The following is a 15,314-nucleotide window of genomic DNA, read 5'->3' as shown; positions in this document are numbered from 1 at the left end:
AGCTCTAAAACATTCCAGTAAATAATTGACAACGAAAAGCTCCATTTACTCTGATGATCGTGCATCTTGGGAAAGGCCTGTACAGAATGACCACGAATGTCCTGTTCATTTGTTATCTAGGTCAACAGATGTGCAACTTCATGTTTGAAATGTCAGTACTTTTAAAAAATGGGACCAGGTGCTGACTCTTCTTCTATAAATCTAAAACAGATTTGACTGCAGGTGGCTTTATTGTCATGAAGTCTTTGTGTCGGTTAATTGAGCAACATTTAGTGGGATGTAAAGTTTTCTGTATTTCACTCAGTACAACTCGCTCATCGTATCAGATGTAACCATTGATCTGAATGGGGAGGACTGTGTGTGGTGACCTGCTGCCTGCTTTGTTAAAACATGTTTGCAGAATTGCTAATAACACCTTGGATTGTCTTGATTTTAAATACTGTCTTCTATTGATACAAGTGGTGTCAATGGCATGGTGGTGGTAGTATGATGGTTTGGGGCCTGTTCTGCTGCATCTGGACCAGGACAGCTTGTCATCATTGATGGATTGATGGATCAAGCAGTGAGTTCTAAAGGAACATGTCAGGACATCTGTCTGTGAGCTGAATCTGAAGAGAAAGAGCAGCAAGACAACGAGCCCAAACACACAAGTGGTTCTACAAGAGAACAGTTCCAGAAGAACAGAGTTCATGTTCTGAAGTCAAAGACCTGACCTTAATCCACCTGAGATGTTGTGGAAGGACCTGAAACAAGCAGTTGATGTGAGGAAACCCAGCAACATGTCAGAACTGAAGCTGCTCTGTACTGAGGAATGGACTCAGACTCCTCCAAGCTGCTGTGGACGACTGATCAGCAGCTACTGGAAACCTTTAGCTGCTGTTATTGCTGCACAAGGAGCTCACAGCAGACACTGAGAGCAGAGCTTCACACACTGTTACCACTCATATGAAGCTTTGGATCATTGTACTGAAGGAATAAAGGACAGAGGCTCATACTTCTGTGAAAACCTGCTGGTGTTTTGGGTCAGATTGATGCAGAATTATTGCACTTGTGTCCACAGAATCATCTCTTCAGTGATCTGACCCCAGGCTCTTCTCTGCAGTGATGCTGTTTAAACATCATGATCAGTGCACTGCTTTGATTTCAGATAGAGTTTTGTGCATCATCCATCGCGTCCTCCGTGTTGTGATGCTCGTCATGTAACCTGCCGCTTGCTGCGCTCTGTAGTGACGCCGTGCGGCCGCAGCAGCGCAGGACGCAGCGACGCGGCAGCTCCTCTCTGTGTTTTTCCGCTGCCGTTATTCTCACCGCGGCTCCAGCGCAGCTCCACCATGGAGACCAAACCGGTCATCACCTGCCTTAAAACGCTCCTCATCGTGTACTCCTTCGTCTTCTGGGTACGTTACCGTCTTTATTTTGTGGGTCTGCGTGTGTGTGTGTTTTTGTTGTGCGTGATGAAGAAGGGCTGGACAGCGGCAGCATCATCGACGGATTCATGCTGTTGTCTGAATAAATGATCGACACGCATGTATCCTGTCGATATATCAGCCGTGAACTGATACAAATATAGATTTTGATACGTGTGTGTGTGTCAGAGTGTGTGTGTGTGTGTTATATAACTGGGGTAAAGGTTACACATATTTTGGCTGCTGGGCGTCAGCGCGTATGTGGATCAGACGTAGCATCATGGTTGTTGTCAGTAAGGTGGAGGATGTGAACATCACCGCAGTGATTCAGGGACAACGTGAAGGGCCTGGTCTGAGGCCGGAGGCCCCTTTAAAGCCCGTTTTCTGTCCACAATCTGTGGATTCAGGCTGCTATAGAGCCTTAAAGGGACATTACACCTATTCTATATACTCCTGTATGTACTCTAGTATTTGTACTCGAGTATCTGCTGAACATATTTCAAATTAAGTGTCTTGTATGGGCCATAGATTGTAGTATAATGACCAGAATTAATGTTCCACTTATCTGTTAATGGAAGCATCACAGTGTAATCTCATTATGAGCAGTGCGAGCCCATATATTTTATTGTATTGTCACTTTTACTCCACTACATTACCCGCCTCCCAGCAGTACTGTAACTGGAGGATTAGGATTACATTTGTATTTATTTTCCTGCTTCAAACACATTCAATTTGTATTTTGATGTTGATGTTGCTTAACCTGCCTGTGTGGAACTATATTGTATGAGTTAATCATATATATCTCTTTAAAAAATAATAATCTGAAGACTGTATAGGCAAAATAAATGTAGAATAGAGAAGTAGTCATGTTATAGTCATGTCTGGAAGCTGAACCAGAGAATGCAAAGTCCTGCAGCTGTAAGTTTGGAGGGTCAGTAATGACTGATATTGCCATTATTGATAAATCTACCAAGTATTTGTACAGTTTGAAAATCCCATGGTAGCATCTTAATGTCTTTGTTTTGTCTGAGCAGAGTAGTTTAATAAACAAAAATATAATAATATCTATGTATCAGTGCTTAAAACTGAGCAAAGTAGAAAGCAAAACAACACAAGAGTGATGTGAGGACAGATGAAAGTGAAAGACAGGACTGGATTTAATGGATGGAAACCAGGCGGAGGCATCGCAGGGACTTCTGAGTCATCTAATGTTGACAGAATGAAAACATACATGAGCTGTTTTAAGATTTTGGAGAAGGTTTCTAACTGAAGCAAACAGGACGGCACTGTGTGTGTGTGTGGGGTTCAAAATCTGAATCAGAAATGTCCGGCAGAGGATGTGAGGCTAGCAGAGAGTGGATCTAGACTGGCTGACATATTAGAGTGATTGAATAGCATCATTTGAAGTTCTGGAGTCACTGAGCTGAAGATCGTTCAGAGGATTGTAAACCTGTGTGTCATCTGCATAGTGGTGAAATGAGACGTCGTGTCTTTGGATGATTTGGCTGAGTGGAAACATGGAGGTGGAAAACTAAATGACACCTGAACCTGAGCCCTGTGGGACACCACATGTAATGTGATGAGTTTCTGACACATAAGCTGGAAATTGTTAGCATGTTCGCACAATAAATGACCGTAGCATCAATAGTTTAAGGAGAATGACTACAGTATTATACAAGCCAACACAGCACTGCGGACGCCCCACATTCTACTTACCAGAGGGCTGAATCAACACCTCTGGAGGGTTTTTTTTAAAAGCAGCAAATCCTCACTCTGATTTTAATTAATGTGAAACTGTTCAGCAGGATTTAGGGACACTCATTTGAGGAGTATATTCAGTAAAATTGTGATTAAGGCTCTTTGTATTTGAATCAGAGGAATCAGCTCAAACCCAAACTTCGGAGGATGTGGAATAATGTTTCTCATTGGTTTGGCTCTGTCTTTGTTTACCTTTTAATTACCAGCTTCAAATATGATGTAGCATCTGTGTGAGAAACTATTTGAATTGTAGATTGCGTATTTTAAGCTAAACACAAAACTGTGTAGTTGAATTCAGTGTGTTAAATTTCCAGTTTAATTATAATGTGTTTACGCTGAACTGTAGGAAGTGAAAATAGCTCCAGGTAAAACCCCAATGAACCCAGAAAGTTAAAGCTGAGTCCGTGGGTGAGGAGCGAGCTCAGGCACGCATCCCTCCTGCTCTGCACACATGCACCGGGGTCACAAGTATGAACTTTTATATTTAGTCTGTACTGGAAGGTCTTGTAGCACCGCCTTACATCCACAGCATCAGGTTTCAGGCGCTCAAAGTGCACGAGTGTTCCCACAGCTCGCTGGGTCTCCTCGACGACCCCTGAGGCCTGGCGAGGGCGCCGCGACCACGCCAGGCCTCGGTTTCACTGTCAGCAGCTTATTGTGGAGAATAATAATGTCTTGAGTGCGAAGAGCGGCGTCGCCGTGCTTCACACACACAAAGCAGGAATGCAGAGCAGGTGGTGGAGACTGCATGGTGTCCTCGCCAGCATATTTTGTCATCGCACCTTCTGTTTCTTTATTAGGCCCAGAGAGGAGGAGGAGGAGGAGGAGGAGGAGGGAAGAGGGGGTGACCTGTTTTAAACTCTGTGCTGTAACCAGGGTGGCCGGCCAGGCATTGAATTTCAGACAAAACGTGCAGGGGAGGAGGAGGAGGAGGAGGAGGAGGAAGGGAGGCTGAAACTGTTTAGGATTCAGCAGCAGACGTGAAGTCTGCATGATTCGCTCCTTGATCTCCCAGTCGGCTTTAAAATTAACACTTCAGCGATGATGAGGCGACGCTTTATTTGTATTCTGCAGCATCTCTGCTGGGGGAGAGAGAGAGACATTTTGTCGCTGATGATTTAGGCCATAAGCAGTGAGTAGATCATGAAGAGGACAGTCTGCTCCGGCTGTTTGAAGCACCGTTAATAGATGTCATTATGCACAAATCGAATCATCAGCCTGCAGTCCTCCAGTTCAGCTGGACAGCGGGCTGCTTACATGAAGTTGCATTATCAAACGTGATGTCTGCCATGACAGTTTAATAATAGCTTTGTCACATGTGTCCTCCCAGAGTGGCTCTCAGCCTCTGAGAAACCAAGCCTACATGTTTAGGATTAAAAATGTAGTGTTATCATCAGAGAGCTGCTCCTTTTTGTGGGCGAATCAATGAGCACAACTGCTTTATGGCATTATTGGATTTTGCAATGATTTCTGCATCAGTGAAGTGATGAAGTGCTCTTATTTGTCAGGTGTTTAATTTGAAGCAAACAGCATCTATCCTTTCAGAATGGAAAGGCTGATAGATTATTATCACATTATGATGACAGGAAAATGTGATTTGTGGTTGCGGCAGGATGAATGCCCCCCCCCCACAGCAGGTCCACAGACTGTGCTGCTGAATTCTGCATGAATCCAATGAAGCCTTAGAAATACAATAAATTTGAAAAGATGAAGCTCTTATTTTGAAAAGTAGAAAATCTTAATAGGAGGAGATACATTCGGCAGATGACCCTTGTTGAAGGGCTCTCCCATAGACTTCAATGTTAAATTGAATTTTTATTAATATTTTGAAAACAAAACACATTTGAACAAATCTGAATACAAGTTTAATAGCCCTCGAAGAGCCCAACAGAATGATGTCTGAATGGTTTCTGAAGTTGAAGGTGGTTTCGAAGGCTCCTCCATAGACTCCCATGATAAAATGATGCAGAAATTGCTTAATATTTGAAAAATTATCATTTTTTGAAGGTCCTCTGAGACATTTTGATAGTTGAATGGCTGAAATCGGTCAATGTATGCTGAAGATACGCTGCGCCAAAAAGAAGAAGAAGAAGAAGAAGAAAGAGCATTAATCAAACTAATTAGCTTCTATTAGGTTCGATTTTTACAGCATGGATACCAGTGGTTGACTTATTTTGTAAAAAAAATAAGAAAATATTACCCAGAATCCAAAGTAAATGCATCACAATGAAATAAAAATGATACAAACAACATAGATCATGTAAGTGTGAAGCACTAAATCCTCATTTTTGAGTCCTTGTTGTCACCTGAGGACAGATTTTCCTCACCAGCTGCCTCCACTGTGACGCTGTGGGTGACATTCTCAGCAGGCAGGTTGAAGGACACCTTATAGCTTTGTTTACAAACGGCAAATAAATGATTCATTAGTGAAATACCATTTCAGGCCAGAGGCTGGTGATCTGTCACCGTGAGCAACCTTCGTCCAGTCACACCCTGCCAGCAGGGCAAAGTGTAACTGTTTACCTGCAGTTAAAAAAAAACATGGCAGCCTCGTTTGTGTTGTTGTTGTTGTTGTTGTTGTTAATCACTTTTGTGTGACGTCACTGAGTCACAGCTGAGAGGGAAGCGCCTGCTCGCTGCTCCCTCTGTCCTGTGAGGGCGGCAAACAGCCTCCTCTCAGAAAGGAGGAGGTTATAGGATGATGAGTTGGCCCTGGCTGGAGTCAGATCATCAGCAGCCGCTCCACACCACGCTTGCTTTCCGCTGCCAGCGAGACATACCCAGCTGAGCCGCACGGCGCTTCAGCTGCCTCGTACAACACGCTCTTTTATCCGGAGCCTTCATTTGAAATGCTAAGAGAGGCGCAACAGGAGGAAGCGTCTCGCCTCAGATCAAAGAGCTTCTTTGATTTGTCCTCTCTCTCTCTCTCTCTCTCTCTGTGTGTGTGTGTGTGTGTGCAGGTGATCGCCATCCTGTACTCCAGATAAATTTGTGTCTTCTGTCTCCCGTCTCCTCCTCCTCACTCTAATTGCTCGCCTTTCTTGTTCCACCTTGATCCTCTTTCTCCTCCCCCTCCTCCTCTTCCTCCTCGCCACGCTGCTAAAACACAACCATTGTAATACGAAGATAAAGGCTTTGTGCGCCGCTTTCATTCTGTTTCCTCTGTCTCCTCAGATAACAGGAGCCATCCTGCTGGCAGTGGGAGTATGGGGGAAGTTGATGCTGGGCCCGTACATCTCTCTGATAGCCGACAACTCCACCAACGCCCCGTACGTGCTCATTGGCACCGGCACTGTCATCATCGTTTTCGGCCTGTTTGGATGCTTCGCTACCTGCAGAGGAAGCCCATGGATGCTGAAGCTGGTGAGAGGCTGTGGGAGGAAGGGTGATGAAGAGTGCTGTGGGTGCTTGATTAATTAGCCTCAGGTCACATGATAACAGGGAATAATGGCTGACCTCTATCCTGCAGAGAGAGGGATGTGAAATCCAGTAGATGCTGCAGGGCACTTTGTTCAGCTAATGAGTGTGTGTGTGTGTGTACAGCCATAGGCAAATGATATTAAACTGAGGCAGAGGGTTTTCATGCAAACTATGCAAATCTCCCTCTCTGCAGTACGCCATGTTCCTGTCCCTCATCTTCCTCGCCGAGTTAGTGGCAGGAATCTCCGGATTTGTGTTCCGCCATGAGGTCAGTATCATCGAACAGATTTTATTTACACAAGCGCTGTGTAAAACGAGAGCTAATGTCTTTGTTTGCATGCTGCAGATCAAGGGAACTTTTGACAGAACATACACTTACGCAGTCAAGAACTACAACGCCGAGGATGAGGCGAGCCGTGCTGTTGATAACTTGCAGCACAGGGTGAGTCACTGTCTCATAAAGATTCATTCCTTCATTTTTAGCACCACATGCACACAAAAAGGAAAAGACTCAGGCCGAAGCCATAACTGTACAGTTTATACTTCTGCGTCAACAACGTGTCAGCTGTACGGAGGGATCCAGGCGTATCCATGACTTCTGATCTGCTCTTCCTCTCAGCTGCGTTGCTGTGGCGTTTATAACTACACCAGCTGGTTTGACAGCAGGTATTACGTCTCCAACGGGATTCCTGCCAGCTGCTGCTTCAACTCCTCAGACTGCAACCCCGAAGACCTCCGCAATGCAACTCTAGCCCCCACCAAGGTCTACCACCAGGTCAGTGTGTGGCTGTTTCTCTGCTGCCTGCTGACATCAGACATGTCTCATTTTTTTTTTTTACATCTTGTCTCCATGCTGCCTCAGATACTCTCCCACATACCCGTCTTGTCCTTAATGTGCACATACTTTAACATGTCGCACCCGGGCCCTCTGCAGACTAACCTGCCCCCTCTGTTTCAGGGCTGCTTTGAGCTGGTGACTTCATTCATGGAAACCAACATGGCTATCATCGCAGGAGTGACGTTCGGGATTGCCTTCTCACAGGTAGGAGTCGAGGGAGAGCAGGTGATAATGGCCTCAGATGTGTACGGTCACAGCTAACATCCTGTCTGCCTTCCAGCTGATTGGCATGCTGCTGGCCTGCTGTCTGTCCAGGATCATCACAGCCAATCAGTACGAGATGGTGTAGCTGATGTGAGGTGGCAGGTGAGAGACAAACACGCACATTTAAACCCCGTTTAACAGGGGTGTGGTTCTTAATTCTTACGCAGTGAATTGTGTTTGTCTTTCCAGGGAGATGAAGAGAAGACAAGATAAAGAGCCGTAAGACATGATGAGAACGAATTCCCAAAACACATCTGGAGTGGAATTTACCTCCCTCCGTCTCTCTGCCTGAAATCTCAATGTAATATCTTAATGTATCTTACTGTAAAGCACCATTCCTTGACTCACAGTTGCATCAGAGCTTTCTATACCACACATCACATTGCTGCTTGATGTAGAAGTTGCTCATTATCTCGGATCAGTATAGCCCAGTACAGCGAGCGGTATACGGACCAGAGCCGTCTGCGCTGGCAGCGGCGCTGGTCCTCCTCGGCTGGTCGCAGCATGCGTCATCAGGAGAACTCTGCACACCTTTGTACAGAACGACTGAACGTTTAATAGAACGGGTTTAGTTTTGCATCATCTGACTTTGCTATCGCTCATCATTGTATATTCCTATGGTTGTGACACTTTGTGAACTGATTATGTGTCCTATAGGAGGGTAATTTAGGTTTATGGAGGAACATGGAGGGTTGAAGTTGTAGAGTATTTTTCAAGATAAAGCATATTTTTTGTCCAGAATATTAAATTATAAGTGAAAAATCAAATTATGAAGCTTTAATCTGGAATAAATTCAATCTTAATTTTGAAAGTGATGAACTTTTATGTACATCTACAGCCTGTAACGATACGATATGGTGATTAAAATAATTTCATGGAGAAAAAAGAGATAATTTCATCCAACCAGTTATGAAAACAAGGCCTGGTCACACAGACAGTTATTATAACTATAACGGATGGAGTGTCCATGATGCCACCTGTAGGGGTGTGGGAGGGTCCAACTGTCGCCATGTTGGCAGCATCACAGTCTGCCTAAACTCCAAATACTGTTAGCACACATGTCTGTCACTCAAAGCATTAACACCCATAACTATGCAGAATTTTAAATCCTATATAAACAAGTGAGTTATAAAAAATTAAAAATTAAAAAAACTCCCCCATATAGTTATAGTTCAAAAGGGAATTTATCACTTTCTGCTGTAAATTTGGAGCCAGCCCCTAGAGGCTGCAGGGTGAACTGCACTTTTTAACGCTAAAGTATGGGCTTCATATAAAAAACACATCAAGTTTGATTGGGACTGTAGATTCAGGTGTGACCAGGCCTTTTACTAATGTGTAAGGTTAGAGAAAGAAGACGTCTCAGAGCTACAGACAGTATTGTTGGTTTTGGAACGTGCCGACCTTCCCAGTGAGATGAGAGGCGTGGTAATCTGGAGCGTATACAGAGCTGTTTTAGTTCTTGTTGTTTTGTTTTTATAGGGAAGCAAGTGTCGGGATGTATTTAGCTTTAAATAGACCTGCTGATAATCTTGTTTTTAACACACCTCGAAGTGTTGTTCAGCATCATTAGTTTTCTTCTGGTGGATTATAATCCCAGTGGTCTGAGCAAAATCCACATTAGCCGGACAAACAGTGTTCATCTCGTATTTACAGTATTCTGTGTAGTGCAACAACCTGCTGCTGCCATCATCATCATCATCATCATCTGTAGATATGTATTGGAAATGTAATTTATATGATGTAATGTTTCTCATATGCTACTAAGTATCAGTGTTGTGTCAGTTTGGAACCTGCACTTTGTGCTGTTGTTTAATAGTTTATAGGAAACTCGCACTGAAGAAAAATAGTTGTGGCTCTGCTGTATATTTATTATGGTTTGGTTCAGTTTACAGTTTCACCAAGTGATTTTCTATCTCTCTTTCAGAATGTGTGTGTGTGTGTTTCTGGATCCTGTTGTGTTCAGTTTTGGTCAGTATTCTGTTGTGGCTTAATTGCTTTTAAAGCTGTAATCTTTTTTTCCCGTGAATGTATGTTTAATTTTCATTTTTTTCAGCACTCTTTCAAACTTATTTTCTTCAAACTGATATTCACGTCCTGTATATACTAAATTGTAATACCATCCAGCTTACACATGGGGTCACTAGACACTGAAGAACAAATGCACCATGCTGTCTACTATTGACTAAGTCACCATCAGTGGTCTTATTATCAATAAATAAACAGATTAACAGTGCTGTTTGGGGTTTTATTTTATTTTATTTTATTTTATTTTATTTTATTTTATTTTATTTTATTTTATTTTATTTTATTATGTGCACTTTGTGTTTGTATATTTTGGCACTTTTAATTTGGAGGTCGTAGCTTATTAAAAGTGATCATAACGGTGCAAATGATCTATTTAGCTTCATATTAGGTGATAGAAACTATTTAAATCATACTGAATGCAGGTAAAGACTGTACCAGCTGTCACAGCCAGTTTTAATTCATTCATTCATTCATTCATTACTGAGGCATAAAAACAAAAACCTAAAACAAACAAAAAACAGTTTAGCAGCTTTCTCTCTTGGCAGTGAACACAGGGGGGGAAAAAATCAGATTAAAGTAATTAATTTAATTTGAAATTTAATTTAATGAAATTCTCAATGAATAAATAAATAAATAAAGTATAAAGAACTGTTCCTACCCTCTTTGTGTTGACTTAATTGTTCTGTATCACTTAAATTCTTAAAATAATAATTAATAATATTTTGAATTTTTATTGAAATAGTATTTTATTATTATTAATTAACACTATTTAACCTGACGGTGTATAAATCATGAGTCAAAGACGAAACAAGCGGAACTAATGTTCTTGTGTCCCTGTAGGGGGTCGGGTCATTATTACCTGCGCCATTAACGTCAGTGTTTGTTATTGTTACTTTTCCGGTGTCTGTGGAAGATAATGATGATGAAGATGCTGCAAGTTAAGCGCTTTAATATGAACAAAGATTCAGATTTATGGAGACTCGTTCGGCTTGAAGTTCTTCTCTTCACCCCTCTGTGAGTGGACGCGGCCAGTGAGGTATGCAAATTGTTTGTTTACGTTATTTAGCAGCAGATAAGTATGCTAATGTGTTAGCTTACTTTGCTTTGACAGTAGCGTGGCAGCCGGTTTACGTGTTAGCATAAAAATAATTCATAACAACTTATAACTGTGTGTGTTTAAGAGCACATTTATTAGGATATGTGGTGGTGGTCAAAGTGCTCAGTGGTAACTTTGGGTGGTAGGTTGGTTTGCGTCCTCCGCCTCATGATGGCGCTTGGGTACCAGCGGAAAACGGAACCGTGAAGAGATTTTTTTTCACGGAGAACACACACACACACACACACACACACACACACACACTCTGCCTTTCTCTTGTCCTCATCCTCCTCCTCCGCTGCTGCTTCTGTGGGCTGCATCGGAAACAAAGCCGGAAAAAGCGGTGTGAGGGTGAGACAGGGAGACAGACAGGGGGAGAGGAGAGGGAGAGGAGAGGGAGGCAGGCAGGCAGCTACCGCGCTCCAACCATCCGACGGGGCTCGCTCCAGTCTCGTTACGCAAATTACCGGCAGAGTGGCGCGGCAGTGGGTCCGCTAATGGAGCGTGCGTGCCGCTGGCTTCCGCGCCCTGCCTCTCCCCCGCCTCCGCCTCCCGACTGCACATAATGGGTTATCGGCTAGAGGGAGGCATCCACCGGGGAAGCGCTATTACTCTCTCTCTCTCTCTCACACACACACACACACACACACACACACACACACACACACACACACACACACACAACGGAGTCCAGAGCGCACAGACACGTCCGTGCGCAGCCTATCTAATTATAAAAAGTCTACAGTGTCAGCCCGCGCTGTTTTTAATTAAAACACAAAGCGCTGTGTTTTTGTTGAAAGAAGGGAATTCAGGTTTAGCCCTCTTGTTGACTGTAATGTGACACGTTCCAGTGATGGCTCAGCAGGTTGAGTCCTTCCTGTCAGAGGATCACCTTTATGGGAAAGTCTCAACATCTATCTGAACATCTCCTAAAACCTGTTAGTGTCAGTGAGGGCGGTCTAGATACAGGAGGAGTGTGTAAGTCCAAATTAATTCCCGTTCAGCTTGGTTCCTTAATGAAAAGTCTCTCCACAGAAAATCACGTGTAGGCACAATGATGGATTCTATTATCCTGGGTCCTTGGAACCTTGAATGATCTTTCAGGTACAACATTAAATTGAAAAAAGTATTTTCCACCAACTAATTTTGCTTCATGTTTACTACGATTTCAGCAGTCTAGATCTGTTTATGAGATATAACTGAAGAAAGAGGACTGACGTGAAGTCTGCTTTAGGTTTTGAACAGTGCATCATGGGACATCTGCTCTTTTGAATTTCTAAGAAACGAAGGCTGATGTCTCAGCTGTGTCAATTAAGTTTAGGCTTAATAAATGAATAATAATAATGTTTTGTTTCAGTTGTCAGATCAGCGGCATTTCAAACCCTTTGAGATTCAGCGCTAACTTTGCGATCGATCGCGTCATGATGCGTTTTAAAGGAGATACTTGTGCCATTTTAGAGTCGTATCTGCCAGTGAGCTACATCTCATGTTGCTCATCACAAGAATAATTTGTTTTTGTGAAGATTACCAGCTTCAAACCATAACATTAAGTGGCACACGAGGCTCAGTATAAAAGAAATGTGTTTTCAAATGGCAGCGTAATCAGATTAAAAATCTTATTAAATCCCTGACAGGAATTACTTTGACTGCTTTAATGTGATCTTATTATGAATTTCATTTTCAAAACTTGCAGAGGGAGCACTTAGGCTTCACACACACACACACAGAGACCTCTCCCCCTGCTCTCCACAGTGATGCCTCATGTATAAAGTCATATAGCAGGCCTTTCCCCGCTCCACCTGACTGTTTGTGATGTGTGCGGTTGTTGCTCTTGCTGCCGTTGTTGTTCTAATTGCTGTTGTTGCTTCGCCTGCAGCTTCGCCGCTGAACTCACACGCCCCTGCCTCACACTTAGTTTTCAGCAACATGCAGTTGTGATGACAAGTACTAGAGTTCCCACTCAAGCTGCCTGTTCCTATACGCAGCTCAGCTCAGCTCAGCGCACCGCTCCTCACCTCCCCTCCACCTCCCCCACTTTCTCCTCCCTGCCTCACTCTTTGAAGCCTCCAGGATGATGATGACACCCGCCGTAATCGGTGGATGCTCGGCTTCTGACATGACACACAATCGAGAAACCCCTCCCGAACTGATCCGGGTTTCGCTGTTGCATTCAGGCGCAGTGCGTCCTCTGACAAGTGGAAAGGCCTTTCACGGGAGAATAGAGGAAACCGGCGAGGTGGGGCTCATGATTGACAGCCCTGTTGAGAAAGCAAAGCCAGCTCCTGTTTCTATCTGATCTCAGCTCAGCAGTGGTGCACATTTGCTCTGCTGACCTGCTTTTTTTTCTCTAACTGGATCTGGGATCAGATAATCTTCAGAGGGAGGGGAGGTTAAGATTAGTTCATTTGTGTGGAGCTTTGCTTCAATGGCAGGTTTGACGTGGGACCAAGCTTCAACAGCGAGAGAGAAGACACATTTATCCAGATACTTAAATACAAAACCAAGGCGCTTAATTTTGTGCTATTTTACAACTCATTCATTATTATTGGAAACAACTTTAGTCTGGCTTGAATTAAAAAACACAGACCATTTGCCAGTGACATTGCATTTGTAGTCCCATTTAACCCCTTGCTAGCAACCACCTTTTTAAAGCGTATTTAAAAAATCATCAGTGAGATACTTGGTAGTGTGTTTTATGTCAGAAAATTAAAATAAAGCATGAAAATCTCTTGAGCTTGTGTTACACACAGATCAAAAATATCATTGACTTCAGGGTGAATGAACACATGCACCCTGTAGATCCCCCACTCAACAGTAAAATGCTGCATTACAGTAACATAAACCAACATTTCCTAATGTTGAAGTACGTCTCCTTTTGATCTGATAATAATATTTGTTTACATAAAGCACATTTCAAGTACAAATGCACAATTAACTTGCTAAACCTTTCTCCACCTCCACTAATTATGAGATGAAACTGTAGCTTGGGACTCTTATCAGGTCATTTGTACGCTGTATTGTTACTAAAACCCTGATACTTCTTCCACTGCTTGCTTGAGAGGGGGAGGTGGTGGAGATGGGGGGGGGGTGTGGTACCAGCAGAGTTAGAGATAAATGAAAAGAGACGAGACCGACGTGCCAGGACGGCACCGGAAGTAGGTGGGGACACAGAGAGAAACCCACTCAGCAGGTTTTACCGTCCGTGTTCACATTCTCTTCATTCCTGCTAAGCAACGCTGATTCATCTGTTATGTATCTAGAACAAACCGGCTCACATACACATCTTCCTCTTTTTACATGCGGTATCATGTAGGCCACCTTTCTCCCTCACTTACATCATTTCTGAGAGGCTACATCCCATAATGCAGTGCTCTTGGTTTGGGACTCAGCACCAGAATCGTGCTCGTGTTGATGCTGCACAGTGGGAAAACATGTTTGTACAGTTTCACCTTGACCAGACATGTTTACCAATGCTCAGATTTCAGACTGAGTCCTCCCACAAACCACTGCACATAATAATAAATACTAATGCTGGGCTATTTCTGTAGCAGGGGCTGTGTGGGAGTCCCCCTGTTTACCGGCAGCTGAAGGGTAGAGAGGAAAATCAGCTCTCTGCCATCGCTGCTGGATACTGGCTGGTGCAACAGTTTGTGTTTTCAGTGTAATTTGAACAGCCTGTCAGCGCTGCCCACCAGTTTATATGCTAAACTTACACTGAGGGGAAAAGGATTAAAGTGTGGCTAGTGTGAAACGGCACGTTTTCAACACATGCTGCACTCCCATGAGGGTCCTATAAGCAAAAATGGATTTGTTGAAGATACTTCTTGATGCGTCCCTAACGTTAAATACACAGTTCCTCCTCCTTTTTTTTCATAATATCCAGAAAAATATTGACTAACTAGAGGAAAATATTGTACTTTCAAACACTAAAATATGAGAAAGCCATCAGGATTAATCACAAGGTCCTTTAATTCTGGTCTTCTTGTCACATTTTAGAGCTTAATGACCAGTTAGTGGTGTCAACAAAGGGAGAGTTCCCCTCTAAACTTAAAGTGGTTCCCTTCACATGTATTCCAATTCAGTTTAGTTGCATACTTGTGTAAAATTTCACAGCTGTCTAATGTCCCCAAAGCCATGAAAATGTCAGGAAGAGAAGCAGAGGAGGGATCCCTGTGTTAGGCTCATGCCACAGTGATGACAGTACTGTTAGAAGGAGAGAACCAGCTGTCAAGCAACTTGTTTCAGTCTGTGCATTAAATTAGTGTAACCTCAGTTCGAGCTGAAGCTTCACAGCTCCACCACGTGTTGCTATGTTTTCTCTCACTGAGAGACAACAACTGGGGGCTTTGTTCATTGGTGTGAGCGTCGACGTGTCCCGCCCCCCGAAACGCACTCAGCCATGTGATTGGCTTCCCTCTAAACCCGAGCAGTGGGCCGATGGCTTAGTGGATGAATATTCATGAGGCCAGCCAGCTCGGCCCGGCCGGCCTCACCCTGCCTGCCTGCC

At 43.5% G+C, this 15,314-nt stretch overlaps 1 protein-coding gene across 1 annotated transcript; it reads left to right on the top strand.

The window, feature by feature from the left end:
* Positions 1-550: 550 nt before the first annotated feature.
* On the top strand, positions 551-9,919 carry LOC114426811 (tetraspanin-7-like). Its single transcript, XM_028394455.1, has 9 exons — positions 551-562; positions 1,152-1,397; positions 6,339-6,527; positions 6,778-6,852; positions 6,931-7,026; positions 7,204-7,359; positions 7,543-7,626; positions 7,703-7,788; positions 7,876-9,919. Exons 1-8 carry the CDS (start codon positions 551-553, stop codon positions 7,769-7,771), a joined length of 927 nt encoding a protein of 308 aa, XP_028250256.1. The 3' UTR covers positions 7,772-7,788; positions 7,876-9,919.
* Positions 9,920-15,314: the final 5,395 nt, after the last annotated feature.

This window comes from Parambassis ranga, chromosome 21 (assembly GCF_900634625.1).
Source record: "Parambassis ranga chromosome 21, fParRan2.1, whole genome shotgun sequence".
Classification (NCBI taxonomy): Eukaryota; Metazoa; Chordata; class Actinopteri; family Ambassidae; genus Parambassis; species Parambassis ranga.
The sequence above is the reverse complement of the archived record's forward strand: the minus strand, read 5'-3'. Positions and strand labels throughout refer to the sequence as shown.

What these genes read in the sequence shown, in the direction of transcription:
- LOC114426811 (XM_028394455.1), top strand. An exon ending in CCACCAAGGTCTACCACCAG is followed by an intron (nt 7,360 to 7,542) that starts GTCAGTGTGTGG and finishes CCTCTGTTTCAG; the next exon opens with GGCTGCTTTGAGCTGGTGAC. An exon ending in TCGGGATTGCCTTCTCACAG is followed by an intron (nt 7,627 to 7,702) that starts GTAGGAGTCGAG and finishes TCTGCCTTCCAG; the next exon opens with CTGATTGGCATGCTGCTGGC.